We start from the raw sequence: 16,579 nt of genomic DNA, 5'->3' as shown, positions 1-16,579 counted from the left end.
TAAGCTTATATCACGTGTGAACTCCATATGCTTTTTCGTGTCTCACTTTTGTGATAGAGCATTCAGAGCATTGTGACACAAGGTTATGATAGATTCTCATCTCTCCTGGATTGGCTTCAGACCGGTGTTCATTCTCAAGTGTCAAAGCGTCTTTCTGCAGTTCATTAATTCGTCCTCTAGATATTTAGATATAGTTTTACAGTTGTGTTTAAGCTGTGTTCCAGGGCACGTGGATTAAAACGGGTTTCATATTTCATATTGGGGAAGGCACATATTTAATGGAGCTCTCTGCAGTCCAAAAGAATATAAAATGGAGCAGCGCGATGAAATAGGAATATTAATAGGTCCATTAAATTCTCATGGCCCTTCTTAGCAACAAGAAGCTTTGGAGAACTGGGTCATAGGAGCGTGCATTCATTTAATGTCACAGCTCTTTCTCTCACTCCATCAGTCATGTGAAGATATTGAATGTAGCTGAGTATGTCAGGGGTTCATGTGTTTTGGAAGGCTTGAATGTAATAAAGGGAGCAGTGAACAGATGACCTCACTGTAGCCCCGTGCTCACTTTCTCCACCCAGGAGCCGAACGGGGAGACGCCGTCGTCGCTCTACCATGTGGCCGCCACCCTCCTGCAGCACAACCTCATTGAGCTCGAGGACCTGTATGTGCACGTGAGTGACCACGTCTCAAATGCCTTTTCATTCATGTAGCCAGGGGTTCATTCTCCCCAACACCAGAGGCTGCTTAAAGCCGCTCTCATGTAGGTGTGACAGGTGCTTCTAGGTTGGACCAATGACATGCTAGTGAGATATTGCACAAATTGAGCAGATGACAATACAGCCATCAGCTCTGGAGCAGCCTGGACTTTTTAAATTCCCCACCTGCATCACTATCAAAAAAGCCTCAGCATTGGGCTTTGGCTGTCTGATGGAGCCCTTGTGTTTGGCTGCTCCCACAGCTGATGCCCCCGGACGCCAGCATCATCGAGGAGCACAAGGGGGAGATCCTGGAGGCCAAACAGATTGCCCGCAAGCTAACCATGGTCGTCGTCCCATCGGAGAAGAGCGAGGACAAGGACAAGGACAAGGAGAAGGAGGAGGAGAAGAACGAGAAGGTGAGGCCCTCCGATCACATGCACACTCCCTACCACTTCTTACCCTCTGACCCCTCGTACACCCCCTACCTCTCCTTCCCCTTCATCCACTGGTATTCCCCCTAACCCCTAACCCCCTCCTTGTACACCCCCCGGTGCCCCTACCAGTCAAACTGACCAGTAGCCTGCTACCTAGGCACTCATTAGCCCTGAAAAGGAGACAGTTCTAAGTCAAGCCAAGTTTTGGGAGTTGTAAGGAAATCATTATCCTGCTGATTAAATATTTGTGTTTAGGCGAGGTCTTTTGCCTCTTATCTTTACGAAGTCGTCATCTGCGAGAGACTCCCTCATGCGCACTTCAGCACAAACAGCGGCAGAGAAATGAAATTCTAATTGTATTTATTAATGAACAGGACAAGCCCTAAATGAGCTACAAGCTGTTTAGGGCGGAAGCGTCTCTAGAGAAATAGCATTGTTCGGAGCAGGCATATTTAATGTTTAATAAGTTTAAAATAGGAAAAAGCTGCCCAGCCATGCCTCTGTTAATTAAAAGATTACATCTGAAGTTCCGGAGGGCTTTTTAATGGGTACTACCTCACTCAGCAGCAAATCGCGGTGAACGATGGCCAGGAGGAACTTTTGCTCAGGTTCGAACCAGGCCACGTCTCGTCTCTCGCGAGGCGGAGTAACCGCGCATTCACCGCCCTTTCAGGAGGGCGAAGCTCAGCTGTGTATGAGACCTCTTTGTCACAGCACATGATTGCTGCTCTTAACAGGGAAATAGGTTATTAGCAACATCTGGCTTATTCTGATATTGCCTCAAAAATCGAGTCCCAGGTTTAGCTCAGTGTAATTTAGATCAATGGAATTCATCCAAGGGTACGTGCCTCAGGGGGTACTCGTGCATTTCCCAGGGGTACTGAAACTCATTTGCATATCTTTTGAGTTCAGCGTCTTTGCACTGGTAAAATGTTCAGACGGTAAATTTTTTATATTTTGCACTGCTTTAGGCTGCTGCATTTTGTTATAAACTACCAAACCTGGCCAAGGGGAGCTGTAGTGGTCAGGGGTTCTCTACACGGGGTAACTGCATTAAGAAATGCGCTTTGCCCTGGGATCTGTGAGAATTGGCACCGAATTTGATTAACGGGCAGCGAAAGAGAGCGCTACATTTGGAGATGACTGAGAGCATTTTTAAGGGAGGCGGAAGTGGGCGTACAGTTACCAAGAGAGGATGGATGCCGCTATCGCAGGTGATCAGAAGCGGATGTGTGATAATTTCGCACCAGACGCTAGCAGCTATCAGTCCTGATTTCCTTCTCCCAGAGAGCCCTCCTTCACTATGGCAACCCGCGGTCTCTCCGGCGATGCTTGTGACAAGGAAAAATGGGACAGGCCCGCGTGCGCTCGGATGCGGCGCCGCTGCGGCCGCAGCGGGGGGGGGAGCCCCGCTTTCCTTGCGCCCCTGCGTTCGAGCGGCCGCTGGAGAGCCTCTCTCTGTCTCCCCCTCAGCCCCCGGATAACCAGAAGCTGGGCCTGCTGGAGGCGCTGCTGAAGATCGGGGACTGGCACCACGCGCAGAGCATCATGGAGCAGATGCCCGCCTTCTACGCCACCTCGCACAAGGCCATCGCCGTGGCGCTGTGCCAGCTGCTCCACCTGACCGCGGAGCCTCTGTACCGCAGGTACCCGGCCCTGAGCGGGAGGGAAGCGTGCGAGCGTGCACGGGGGCATGCACAATTACGCACAATCACAGTCACGCTCCATTATTCCCTGCTTTACCCTGTTACTGATCTCCAGAATACTTTACATTACATTATTGGCACATATGGCCTCATCCAGAGCGACTTGTATAGGTTGCAATTTTTTACGTTATTCATTTATACAGCTGGATGTTTACTGAGGCGATTCTGGGTTAAGTAACTTCCCCGAGGGTACAGCAGCAGTGCCCCAGCGGGGAGTTGAACCAGCAACCTTTCCGACACAAGCCCTGCTCCTTACCATTACGCTACACTGCCACCCTGGCAGTAGAATCACAGTTATGTCGCACAAAAAATTATTGGCTTATGTGAATGAAATTGAAAAGTATTCCAAAATGTGAATCCAAAATCCATTCTATACTTGGCAATGATAGTCAGAGCTGTGATCCTTTCTCCTGTGCACATCAGAGCTGGGGTCCCCAAAGGGGCCAAAGGCTGCCTGATGCGGCCCCTCCGGAACAAGAAAGCCCCACGGGTGGCTGAGACCTTCGAGGACCTGCGGCGCGAGGTCTTCAGCATGCTGTGCTACCTGGGCCCCCACCTGTCCCACGACCCCATCCTGTTTGCCAAGATCGTCCGCCTGGGCAAGGGCTTCATGAAGGAGGTGAGCCGGGGCTCAAACTCTCTGGGGGCCACAGTGGGAGAAATTCAGGGAGAAATTGGCTCTGAGGCAAAAGCCGGTCTTAAAGGATGTGACTTTGCACAAGGTTACTTGCGATTTTATTCATTTCTTTTGTTGTTTTGCTTTCCTGGAATGCGTCCACATTTTCCTCCAGTGGATGCTCAGCAATGTATAATGCAGGCCGAGGATATAAATACAGTGGCACAGAAAATAAATTGGATCCGCATTGTCTCTCTGAGAGTGGCGCAGACGTCTTCCGAGCAGTACAGGAGAGGCGAGGCGGTGGAGGCACGTTCAGATGCATTGCAATGTGTTTGTGCATTAAAATGAGAGTGCCAGCACCTTCTGTATACCCACGTGTCGTTAGAGGAGCTCGCTGAAGCCGTGTGCAGTTCAGTCACTTTTTAAATGCTGGCACATTAAAGTCAGGGTCTTGTTTTCGCCACCAGATGAATATTGCACAAGATTAACATTTCTTTCTCTTGGTTTTTGCAGTACCTAAACGAGAGCAGACAGGATCACAAAGAGAAAATGGTAAGAAATGGAAAGAAAAACTCTGAGCAGTAGATCATGCAGGCTGTGAAAGTATGCGCTCGGTGGTTGCCACGCTGAAGGTAACGCTGAAGAGTTGATTTAGAATGATTTCTTCACAGCTTTACGCCACAGTAAATAATTCAACTAGCTTTACTAAATCAAATTCAGATATGGAGGGCGTGTTTTTGTGATTAAATCCCGAGAAGGTTGTATTTTCCTTGTGCTTTATCTTTCAAATAAAAATTTTTAAAAATTCCCCTGCTTTGTGTCAGCCTCAGTGGTTTATGGGTAACGTGTTTTTCCAGGAGACCTTGCTGAGCTGTTTCCTCAGCATCGCAGATCAGGTCCTGCTGCCCTCTCTCACCTTGATGGACTGCAATGCCTGCATGTCCGAGGAGCTGTGGGGCTTCTTCAAACTCCTCCCTTACCAGCACAGGTGAGTGACAGCGGCATTGCAGGCAGCACTACCACTGATCTCACATCAGGGGCTCCCCTGGGATAACACGCTCCCCTTGTGTCCCAACGCAGGTATCGACTGTACGGCCAGTGGAAGAACGAGACCTACAGCAGCCACCCTTTACTGGTCAAGGTCAAAGCTCAGACAGTGGACAGAGCCAAATACATCATGAAGTAAGTCATTTTTCAAGGTCTCTCTTTTGCCCTTGGTATAAACAGCGTTTATAGTACACAGAGTATTTCATATTAAAAATGAAGTTTCATTTTCGATCTCATCTTCCAGAGGTAATGTAAAGAGCTGGGTGTATTGCCAAAATCTGAGCAGAATATTAAAATAAACAAGGTTTTTATGGGCTCACTATTAGCATTTCTCTGAAAAATATCTTGAAGTTAACCATGGTGTTGATGAAATTGTCATTGTGTGTTTAAGTTTACCTTGTGGAAATAGGAATCTCGAAATGGTTGTCCCCAGCACACAGCAGACGTCCACAGCCATGGATACGTCCTTTCTTTATCAGGGAACTGGCTGAGGTTACAGTGGCAGCCTGGACTCTAGTATCGCCTAAGGGCAACACTTCCACAAAAAAAAAAGTGTTAAGCCTGCTCTTTAAAGCACATGTGAGCTCTGAATATTTAATACGGCCCCTTAATGAACCCTCTGACTCGGCAGAAGGGACTGAGGCATTTGAGTAAAATTTCAGCGTATTTGAATAAAATATGATATTTGGAGAGATAATTGGGAGGGTGAGGTGCATGGCACTGGAGGTGAGAGCGTATGCGAAAAAGGTGTCTGGCGAAAATGTCACAGAAATAAGGGAAGGAGAACCTCCAGCTGTGGAGACGAGCCTGAGTCTCAGCTGACCCGGCCAGCCAGCGCTAGTTAGCATTATGCTTCCCAACACTGATATTGCTTGGAAGCCTCTGACACAAGGCTATGTGGTGTGCGGAGGTCTTTATTCAGACCCTCACCCCCCGGGATTTTGCTTTGGTCACTGGAAGGGCTTTGGGGTGCAAGTGATGGGCAAGCTGGGGGGATATCTCAGCATGGTTCAGGGAACATGGTGCTGCTGTTCTGCATTATGTTCAAGCACTGAATTTCTGACTCGGTCATGAAACGCAAACATCCAAACACATACACAGACACATACATACATCCAAACACAGAGATGCATACAGAGCACAGTCAGGAGTGTGGGGTCCAGTGTGTGTGCTGTGCCCCTGCTGATTAATTACCCCATGGCTGGCTTCTCTGAAGCGGGTGTTCCCGCTTTCTACCTCAGCACCCGCGCAGCCATTTCAGAGTTTCACAACGTTGATCAGCAGGTCAGTCACTCATGATGCTCTGTACATTAGCTTCAGCTGGTAATGCATATTTAAAGCCCTCAGTGATGCACTTTAGTGCTGCCCTGACGGGTCACTTTTCACTGCCGTCATGATGGAGAGGCTGATATGATGGCTCGGCTGGCATCTGTGTGAACACGGTTTGTGTGCGTGTGTTCCTGTCTGCCGAGGCCATTAGAATGCAAGGCGAGTGTTTATTTAGCCACCCCTGTTTGCCCCACTGGGTCGGTGGTTAGTTTTAATGAGAGCTGTGGGCAGCCCGGGGAGCAAGCGCACCAGTGCCCCTGATACCCCCCGACATCCTCCTGTTGGGGCATCCCTCAGTGGGCGTGCGCGTGCACGTGTGCGTCTCTCTCTCTGCCTGTAATGGTGTGGCTGTGTGTGAGTGTGTGTGTGTGTGTGTGTGCGCGCGCGCGTGCATGTGTGTCTCTCTCTCTCTCTCTCTCTCTCTCTGCCTGTAATGGTGTGGCTGTGTGTGAGTGTGTGTGTGTGTGTGTGCGCGCGCGTGCACGTGTACGTGTCTCTCTCTCTCTCTCTCTCTCTCTCTCTGCCTGTAATGGTGTGGCTGTGTGTGTGTTTGCGTGTGTGTGTGTGTGCGTGTGTTGGCGTCCGTGCGGTATCGGGTGCTGGACTGTCAGGGACTGCAGTGGTGCTGCAGTGGAATTGTCGGAGCCCTGGAAAGGAAAGGAAGCCTCGCATTCTGCACTCAGCAGAACTGAGAGAAGAGCGCTGTGGGCAAGTGCAGACAAAAAATTCCAAGCACGCACACACACGCGTGCGCACACACATGTACACACACATGTACGCAGACATATACACACAGTACCCATGGAAGCCAATCCACTCCATATTTAACATTAGAGGACCTGTTCCATTTCTGTGCAATAGTGGAAATGGTTTCCTGGTACTTCGAAAACCAGATTATATGTAGTTTTCACAGAATAATGGTTTTTATCCTGATTTACATGTTTTCATCCTGTCGTGGGGAGCCTTAAACATGTCTTTTTGAATCTTCCCATTACATATTGTTTGCCATTTGTAAACAAAAGCTGGGAATGTTTTATATTGCATCAAGATCCATGAATGCATTTTCTTATTCTATTTTGACATGAATATATATTAATAACCATTGTCAAGTTATGGTCAGATTTGAGTCTGCTCCCAAGCCCAGCTAAAACAGCAGGCTTAATTGAGTTTGCATTAGGGTTCCTCAGGCCATGGGAGCGTGTCGTCTATTCAAGGACAGGAGGACATGTTCCCGTGTTCAATAAGCCCCGTGTTTGCATGCATATGCATGTGAATATGTTAAGTGTGTGGCCGCGCGCCCCCCTGTAAACGGCCCTCTCCCGCTTTATTACCTGCCCGTGAATCAGACGCCTTCATTACAGCCTGCTCATTGTGCTCTGAAGGTTAAACAAACCAATTACACTTCCCAATGTGGTGCTGGGGTGCTGAAGAACAGCCGCCTGGCTGCCTTTGCATTTTAAACAGCGGAGAGAGAGAGAGAGAGAGGTGCCTTATTAAAACCACACCATCATGGTCGGATGCGTCCCCTGCACTTAGGAGCGCAGGTCCTGCAGCTAAAACTCCTGCATCGTCGGCCTAATGCGTTGGCGGTCCTGTGCCCAGTCAGCATTCTCCCAGGATGACGCAACACGCCGTCAGCCGTTTGACCCAGTCCTGCTCTGTAACAGTGAAGTCATAACATTTATATAATGCAAGCATAATGGGAATGGCTGCAAACACCTTTTACCCTTGCATATCATTTTTTTTTTCTGTGTGTTTCATTGAAATTCAGGTAAAGTGCTTTGCTCATAGAATGTCACCCTCATAGTCTCAAGTCACCATTATTAGTCTGCAGATCCATTCCTAGCTGTGGTCAGGCTGGGGCTCCCGCTGGAGCTTCTTTCCTGGTAATTTTATGTCCGAATTTATTAGCTACAAATCTTATCCATCATTCTCTGTGTGCGTTTGCTGAAGGGTGTCAGCTTGGAGGAAGGGGGGTGTGTAATGGCAAAATCGGTATTGTGTGTAATCAAATGTAACCGGAAGACACAAGGGCTCGTTCTGTTCCAGCCGAAGCGGAAGGAGACTGATACATCACTCCTGTCAATTACTGGTGCCAGCGGCCCTCCTTATTTCCTCGCTTCGTCGGCCGCATTACTTCACTCCGTGTGCTCTCTAGGTGTCAGAGCCGGCAGCTCCCCGAAGCAAGGCGACCCCCACCCCCCACCCCCCCAAATCAAAGGAGTGCGCCCCACAACAGACGCGTGCGTTACAGAACCGAGCCCTGACCCCTTTGCTCCCCCTGTCCTCCCCTCTTCTCTCTCCTGTAGGCGACTGACCAAGGAAAACGTGAAGCCCTCCGGACGGCAGATCGGCAAGCTGAGCCACAGCAACCCCACCATCCTCTTCGATTATGTACGTACTTTATGGCTTTAGGGCGTAATGGGCCAGTCGAGGGAGAGATGGGAAACCGCACCGGGGCTCCCTTTTCATCACACCGCCCGCGACATCAATTTTCATTGTTCCCAGATTAGAAAGTTATATTGATTAGATTTTTTGGTTTGATAGCATTGACTAAAGCTCAGGCTCCCTGTATTAAAATGCAGAGGTGAACAGCGCACATCGAGCTAAAAGTGAGCCTGGAACCATTTGTGACTGTATGTTTAAAAAGCTGTTGGCGGCTGGAGTGGAATTTAGGGCCAGAATTACCAGTTTTATCAAGTGCTGGTAACAAAAGCTGTTGGATAATCACTAGTGAGACCACTTGCTCTTTGTTCCTTTCTGGTTCAGCTAAGACAGTTTCTCATCACAGCTGAAATGGCTTAATTAAGGCTTTGGTGATTTAACCTTTCATTTCAGCAGTGCACCTTACTTTGTAAAGTTTAGAGTCCGCCGTTATGCTACAGTTGTTGGTAAGCTCACTTTGGTGACGGTGTTTTAGTAATGACTCGTATTACGTGGACACTTGTTACCTCAGTCCAGTGACCACAGGAAGCAATTTTACTGTGTGTTCACTCACAGAGAAGCACCTCTGAACGTGCACAGCAGTGCATTGCCCATTTGAAGTGAGGGTAGCGGGTGCAAAGCTCAGTGTGAGGAGAAAAGGCAGAGCTCAGCTCTAACAGACTCCGTTCCTCCTCACTCAGCACTCTTTCAAAGGCATTGTCTCCCCCGTGCATCTGCGATTCAGACAGAATCGGAAAAGAATCAGCCCAAAGCAGAACATAGCTGGGGAGGGCGGCTTTGCTGTGTTGTACTTAGACGTGAATATAATAGGAGGGTAAATCTGACAGCCACCCATCAGCATCGGGGAGGAGGGGGCTTCTGGGAGAGGGAGACCTCATCCCTCTTCAGAGCTTTCCTCTCTGACTGGCCCTCTGAGGAACACTTAGGACTGGAGCTCCACCGAGGATCACCTGTCTGGAGCAGTTCTAGAGATGGCTGCGAATCTCAGAGTGAGGCTTCGTGAAGCACATAATGGGCAGAGCTGCCATGTGCAGGCATGTATTGTTTGAACTAATGAAGGCATCACTTTCCACAGCCAAACAGTTGGATTGATTAAGATCAGTGAATCACTAATCGCATGATAGTTCCACCTGTTTTGCGGTTCATAAGCTTCGCTCTCCCATCACTGTAATAGAGCTCAGGTGTGCTCCAAACATCTGTGAGCCTTAAACGGTTGGAGACCTGGGATTGCTGCTCTTCACCACTGCCAACAAACGCAGCAATATTGTAGCCCTTGGACTCTGTCACAAGTGTATCAGTATTAGTAGCTCATTGTCCTGAGCCTTAGATGGTTGGAGAATCGGGCACTGTTCGGTGGCCGTCGTAAAATGTAGTCACTGCAGTAGGCGCTCGCTCAGCCCTAGAAACTGCTGCGTTCTGCTGGGACTGTGTCCCACGTCCCAGCTAAAGAATAAAAAAGCTGGGGAAATAAGGGGAGTCATCGGTGAGGCTCGTCAGTGGGAGGAAGTGGCAGCGTGCGCTTTTGTCTTTCAGATCCTGTCTCAGATCCAGTGGTATGACAACCTCATCACGCCGGTGGTGGACTCCCTGAAATACCTCACTTCACTCAGCTACGATGTGCTGGCCTGTATCCTTTCTGCTGAGCCGCCTTTCCATTTCTCTTTTCACTCCCCCCCCCATTTCCACTTTTCCGTTCCTGAGGGCCATGTCCACTCGGAGATAACGACGTAACAAGAAGGGAACATTCACTCCCGGAGTTCCTGCCTCAGCACCGCACAATGATAACGTGTGAATAGTGGAAGTTTTAAAGAAGGCTTTTGAAAATGCCAGCTGGGTCCTGTCTCTCCACATTTGGAGGGCTGGTAACAGCAGTTCTTTTCTTCCCATAGACCGGCGTTTTGAACCAATTTGATGTTTCTATTAAGCTCTCTTTGAAACCCTATGAAAAATATTTTGCACTGCCTTATATGAACCCTTCCATGTACTTCCCTTCCATTTCCGAATGTTTTACCTAATATATTGCTGTTATATTAAACTCTGCTTCGCCTTGTTGGAACTCTGTGATCAGCACCCTCATCTCTCCTCGGGCCTTTTGGCTCAGCTCTGCTGGAAAGACTGCAGTAGCTGTGCTTCTAGGCACGGGCCCAGAGCTTTCGATTGTGTGAAATATGTGAGTGGTCCTTAACCCCCGCTCACAGATTGCATTATCGAAGCCCTGGCAAATCCTGAGAAGGAGAAGATGAAGCACGATGACACCACCATCTCCTCCTGGCTCCAGAGTAAGTGACCTTTTCTTCAGTTAAAGCCCTGCCCTGGAATTGTATGCGCCGAGGTGCTAGCACAGGGTAAAGCCTCCCTGATAATTTTTTCGCATCGCTGCTGTGATTTAGAGATGCCTACGGTTGATCTTTGAGAAAATGAAAACCTAGGGATAGCATTGGGTTGAATTTGCCCATCTTTTCTCAGTGTGTCGTGAAAGGACTACTTGTTTGAATTGTGCTTAGCGTGTCCTATGAAAATCTGAATTTAAGGCTCTCCTCAAAAGAGGAGAACTTTAAACAGCCCAGCTTGCCTCGTTGAGATCATTTCAGAATTATGAAGTGGTTCGATAAATCATGATCTTTGTCACCAAGTTAATTTGAATTTAAAATAGTCAGTTCAAGTCAAATATCTCTCTTAGTGGCTAAAAAAATGAGAGGAATGGCGGCTCTTCTTCGCCAGAGCTGTGCCTTGCTTGCTTATCGTACTGTTTTCTTTTCCCCCCTCAGCACTTGTTTCACTTCGTCACTTTAACACAGAATGGAATCTTGCTAAGCTATGTACTGATACGTGTGGCAGAGCAGCGGGAACCACGGTGTACAGTAATGGATGAACTGAGCTACAAAATAGTGGTGAAAATGTCCCGCCTGTCGGAACAGGGGCAGCATTTTTTGGGGCAAAAAAAAAAAAAAACTGTTATGGGAGAAATAAGAGCAAGCAAAGCATCTGCTGGCTCGAATGAAACAAGCCAAGGTTAAGCGGGATGCCGCGGAGATGGAACTTGAACAAGTGAAGCATCTGTTTAGTGTTTGTCTTTTTCAAAATTCTTTGTGGCTGTAATTGTCAGATTCTTTGCTGTTGCTGTACTGAATTTGAGAAGTTAAGTGAGAAATTAAGTGCTGTTTAAGTGTCATTGTTTAAAAAAGTTAGTTTTGTAGCTAAGGAATATATTTGTCATCTGAAAAATAATGGATAGACTCTGATGGATAAATATGAATCTGATCTTTTACCGTGAAACTCCGTTAGCAAAGATATTCTGAAGTTTGTGATCACTGTTCTTTGCAGAGTTCCTTCCTCTGTGAGGAGCAAGAGAATCTTCAGGGATTTTTATGTCTAATTAGGTGATTTTCAGACTGTTCACACCAGTAAACTACTACTTCATTCTGAATTGCAAAAGCCTTTTCGCTGCACGCAGAGGAAACATTTTGCAATGCACCCTGGGACTGTAGCCTACAAGGCAAGCAGTTTCATTCAGCAATCAGACAGAGCTGTGTCTGTGACTCTGTCTTTATGAAAAGCAAGCTGCTGAATCTTTTATACCATGTAGTATGTAATGATTCTGATTCCAGTATGATGATTTGTGTTTCTGCATATGTCCCCAGGTCTGGCCAGTCTCTGTGGAGCTGTTTTTCGGAAGTACCCCATTGAACTGGCGGGCCTGCTGCAGTATGTCACCAATCAGCTGAAGGCTGGAAAGAGGTATGCCTCCCCAGTGGCAGGGTATCTATTAGAGGATGATGCCAGACAGCCGGGCTGCCCACACCTCAGTCAGCGGAGAGCAGGGCATTCTCAGAACTCTTCTGTCTCTCCCGCAGACATGCCTGCACTCTTCATACATTAAAGCTTTGGCTTGATATTGCACAGGTACTTTAGGGCCTGTCATTTTGCACCCACCCCCACCCCTTTCCCCCCCACAACCTCTCCCCTGCTGTCCTTCATGATGGCCTGTAGCCCCACCCTTACAGATGTATCCATCGTCAACATCACCACAGCTCCCAGAGCCCAGATTATCACTATATGATGGAGATAAGATTTGCCAGACCCAGCAGGTAGTTGTTTGTCCTGTGTTGCCATGGTGCTTGGGTTTTTCTTTCGTTTTGTGCTATGCTGCATCTCTGGGGTGGAGTTATGGGAAATATGAGCATTTGTACAGCTGAGAGACTGTTAGTATACTTGAATTGTGCTTTGCCTTAAGGGTTCCCTTTATGGTCTGTGTGTATGTATGTGTGTGTGTTTCCCGTAGTTTCGATCTGCTGATCCTGAAGGAGGTCGTGCAGAAGATGGCTGGGATCGAGATCACCGATGAGATGACGATGGAGCAGCTGGAGGCCATGACAGGAGGAGAGCAGCTCAAAGCGGAGGTGGGAGCGTCCCAAAGCTCAGCTCATCCCTCCTTTAATGATCTGACCCTGTCAGAAAAGCACTGCATTGTGATGAGGGCAAAGCAGTGACAGCACAGTGCCAGCGAGCCTAGCACTGCTTAAATGTACCTCTTTAACTGCTGTGGATTTTTTTGAAAGAGCACGATGTCCTCAGTTAAAGGTGCAGTAAAATCTTAGAAGCCAATTTTCATGAGTTTTGTGCAGATTCTTTGTCTTAAAGCAGTTGGGAAATGTATGACGAGGGTAATACATTCTGAGCTGGCTTTAGTGTCTAGCTGGGTATGGCTGGGCAGGAAAGCCACAGTGATGCAAGCAAAAGTCATATTTCAGTGGTCATCTCCCTCCTCAATCAGACGGCACTGTGCCCCCTTGCAGTTCCCCAGCTTGTAGTTCAGCATTAGGTGAAAATGAAATGTCTGTCATCGAGAAATCATGCAGTTAGAGGAAACTGCCTCATACTGTCACAGGTATAGCATTGCAGATGGAGAACTGCCCTGCCTACCACTGTACGACCCAGAACTTACAGAACTAACAAAAATATAGATATATACTGCTAAACCCTACTGTTGCACGCACTGTCCATAGGTTTGGTTCTGGAATCTTTGGGGAGCTAAATGGCTCTCATAGTTCACAGGAGACTTTGAAACAGCCTGTTTCTGACAGCCTGGCAATCTTCGTGTCCAGGGCGGCTACTTTGGTCAGATCCGGAACACCAAGAAGTCGTCACAGCGGCTGAAGGACGCTCTGCTGGACCACGAGCTGGCCCTGCCCCTGTGTCTGCTGATGGCCCAGCAGAGGAACGGGGTGGTCTTTTCTGAGGGCGGGGAGAAGCACCTCAAACTGGTGGGCAAGCTCTACGACCAGGTACAGAACCTACACACCTCTACCGTCTCCATCCAGGCTGCTGGCCGCAAGAACTCAGCCCGTTTTCACAGTTAGCTCCTGTTGTAGCTTTGAACCTTGGTGTGCTACTTCAAAAGAGGTACAGGCCAGCTCAAACGAGAACCCCCCCCCCCCCGAATAATGTGACAAGCCTATTGACTTCAGCCTGCCCTGGGGGGAGCAGCGGCAGGGGGGGCGGCGAGCAGCGGCACAGGTATACACGCACGTGTCGTCCCCCTCCCTGCCCCGTGATCGGTCGGGGCGGCGGGCGCTCATTCACAGGCGCCGGCCGGGTCTAATGTAGCCCTTTGTCTCCTCCTGCTTTCATATTCAAATGCGCCACAGAGGGGAAGCAAAGGAACTAACAATCAGCAGCGGGTAACAGAGGGATGCGCTGCCAGCGCCACGGCGGAGCCTTTTTGCCGGGCCCCTCTCGCCGTGAATGACTCAGATTGGGCATTTTCAGAGCTAAAATCGCCTACGCTGCCTCGTCGCGCCGTCCAGATAATTAGTCACGATGCGCATGCAAAGCTTTTTCGCTCTCATCCACAGGGAGGCAAACTTGTCATTAATCAGGCCGGTTTCATCTGCGTAGGAAACGGCAAGCCGCTCATTGCCCTCAACCCGAATGTCCAAATTCCACAGCACGAGTATGATTCATATGCAGCCCAACTCAGACAGGGTGATGGAATCGGTGCATTGGATGTGGTGGCGTGATTTATGCATAAGCCTGACAACATATGCATTCGCACCTTAAAACAAATGTATTGAAGCTGGACAACAGCTGAATGCCAAATTAAAAGTGAATCCCTTTGTGTTTTTCTGACTGTGTTCTAATGTAATTTAATTTTTTTTGCTTCTAATTCAGGAACATATTGAAAAAGACACTTCCAGAGCCGCTGATTTCTAAGATGCGCCATCAGTTTCACTTAGATTTATCATGAAGGAAGTAAACAACTGATTGATGAAACAGTTGTCTCTCTTACTCTGAGTAACATCCCTGTCTTGTGTTGTGACAACGACTCAGGGAAGCACACAGCAGATCACTTAAAATCCATGTTCCCTTGTCCCTCCCCTCCAGATCACATGAGCGCATTGGGGTCCTTTTTCTGTCCTTACATGCCAGGTCTCCCCCTCTTGTGAAAAATGCCCTGTCTTCATGGAAGCGAAGGCGCGAGATTTAGGGCACTGTCGATGTAGGACAGGACCCATTCTGTGATTGCCTTGTACAGTGACCTCTTTAGTATTCTGTGGGGCGCTGGAGACATGAATAGACACGCTGTGCTTATTTTCACTTCTGCGGCCTCCCAGTAGCCGCTCCTCAGATGAAGCGGAGATTTTTTTTTTTTTTTGATGGAGCACCAGCGTGGATCCCCAGAGACTAGCAGGCACAGATCCGGTGTACCGTACGCCTGGACTCGGTCCGTACGAGCCGACCCAGTGAGCTTCACAAGTTTGTCCCTCTCCTCAGCGGTTTGTCCAGAGTCGAGGCGGACGGGGAGTTTCGCTGCGTAGCATCTGCAGCACCTCTGTTCTAGGCCGCAATTAGACCGAAAGCGCACAGGGCTTTACAGAGTGCCCGCTTTTCCGTAACAACAGCTCAGCCCCACAGTCGCTCCTCAGCACGCACCCTTAAAGACCGGATGTTTTGCCGTTTCTCCTGCCTCTCCCGTGCAAAAATAGAAACGGAGATGGCAACCAGAAGAGCCGGGTCGATAATTTGGCCCAGACGATCAAAAAAAAAAACGCCCCAGGCCAGGGAAGACAGGCAGAAGCCTGTCGGTCCTGGAGAAATTTCTGCCTCCCGGTAACGACAGTAAGAATCAGTGGCGGGAGAGCGGTGCCGCAGCAAAGCGATTAGGGGAAGGGAAAGGGCAGAGCGGCCTGGGCCCTTTCATGTCCTCTCTCATAGTTATTTCACTCTCCCAGCCCCACGCTCTCCACTCAGTCACCACGCTGACCTCCCTTAACAAGATCCTGTCCAGACGCTCCAATTGCCTCCGCCTCTCCCCCTGTATTTCGCTATAAATCTCGGGAAACATAAATGGTGTCACCTGGCAGTTGTTCCCGGCTCTGAGCTGGCCTTTCAAATGCATTTTGCAGTGAGGTTTTTTTTTTTTTTTTTTTTTTGGTTGTTGTTTTCTTGCCTACTAAATGATCCTTACCTTTTCTCCCGGGTTGCAACTCCATTCCAACGGCCCCCTGAAGACATGCGTGGGTATCTGTGCCGTGCGCCAGAATTAGATTGGCACCTTGAGAGAGATGATGCAGGGTTATTTTACACAACAAAATCTCAACAAATCAAAGTTTGTGGAGCGCTGCTTTTTTTTTTTTTTTTTTTTATAATCACATTGTTTCCGTCCTCTCGGAGCGTCAGGGCTCTGGTGTTTAATTGAAAACTCCTTGGTTTCCTCCTGGTCCAGCGGTTATGATCATGCATCACCACCTCCTTCCCCCTGCATTGTGGCAGCGGCCGCTCTGTGAGACACAGAGAGCAATTTGCTTTACTTTGCATTCCATTGATTCAGGAGGGCGCGCTGATGGATGGCTTTAATAAGTTGAGGTGCCGTCTCCAAATAAATGAGGAACGTAAGGATTTATCTCGGCCGCGTGCATCTCCGCGGAAACGCGCGGCGAGCCTGTGGGAGAGAGGCCCTGTGTTTAACTCTCTCGGCTTTCCCTCCCTCCCCCCGCTCCCTGCGCCGCAGTGCCACGACACCTTGGTGCAGTTCGGCGGGTTCCTGGCCTCCAACCTGAGCACGGAGGACTACATCAAGCGCGTGCCGCCCGTGGACGTCCTCTGCAACCAGTTCCACACGCCCCACGACGCCGCCTTCTTCCTGTCCCGCCCCATGTACGCCCACCAGATCCTGGTGAGTTGGGACTCCACCAGGCAGAGAGCGCTGAGCCTCGCTGCTGGCCCCCCTCTTCCTCCTGCCTCTCCCTTTATACCTCCACCCCACTCATTTCTGCTGTCTGTCTGGTCATAGCCCTCAAT

General features: G+C 49.0%; 1 protein-coding gene across 2 annotated transcripts in view; it reads left to right on the top strand.

Annotated features, from left to right (window-relative positions):
• Window positions 1–16,579, top strand: part of thoc2 (THO complex 2) — a 47,169-nt gene that overhangs the window by 10,906 nt on the left and 19,684 nt on the right. For both annotated transcript variants that reach the window (XM_036548784.1, XM_036548785.1), the window contains exons 9-22: window positions 579–671; window positions 959–1,114; window positions 2,606–2,778; window positions 3,262–3,457; window positions 3,971–4,009; window positions 4,315–4,445; window positions 4,538–4,639; window positions 8,143–8,227; window positions 9,812–9,905; window positions 10,477–10,557; window positions 11,920–12,016; window positions 12,561–12,678; window positions 13,384–13,563; window positions 16,290–16,454. In XM_036548784.1, coding sequence (XP_036404677.1) covers window positions 579–671; window positions 959–1,114; window positions 2,606–2,778; window positions 3,262–3,457; window positions 3,971–4,009; window positions 4,315–4,445; window positions 4,538–4,639; window positions 8,143–8,227; window positions 9,812–9,905; window positions 10,477–10,557; window positions 11,920–12,016; window positions 12,561–12,678; window positions 13,384–13,563; window positions 16,290–16,454 — 1,710 coding nt within the window. The remainder of the gene's footprint in view (window positions 1–578; window positions 672–958; window positions 1,115–2,605; window positions 2,779–3,261; window positions 3,458–3,970; window positions 4,010–4,314; window positions 4,446–4,537; window positions 4,640–8,142; window positions 8,228–9,811; window positions 9,906–10,476; window positions 10,558–11,919; window positions 12,017–12,560; window positions 12,679–13,383; window positions 13,564–16,289; window positions 16,455–16,579) is intronic.

Source organism: Megalops cyprinoides, chromosome 16 (assembly GCF_013368585.1).
Source record: "Megalops cyprinoides isolate fMegCyp1 chromosome 16, fMegCyp1.pri, whole genome shotgun sequence".
NCBI classification, from domain to species: domain Eukaryota; kingdom Metazoa; phylum Chordata; class Actinopteri; order Elopiformes; family Megalopidae; genus Megalops; species Megalops cyprinoides.
Note: the sequence above shows the minus strand (reverse complement) of the source record. Positions and strands in the feature narration are given on the sequence as shown.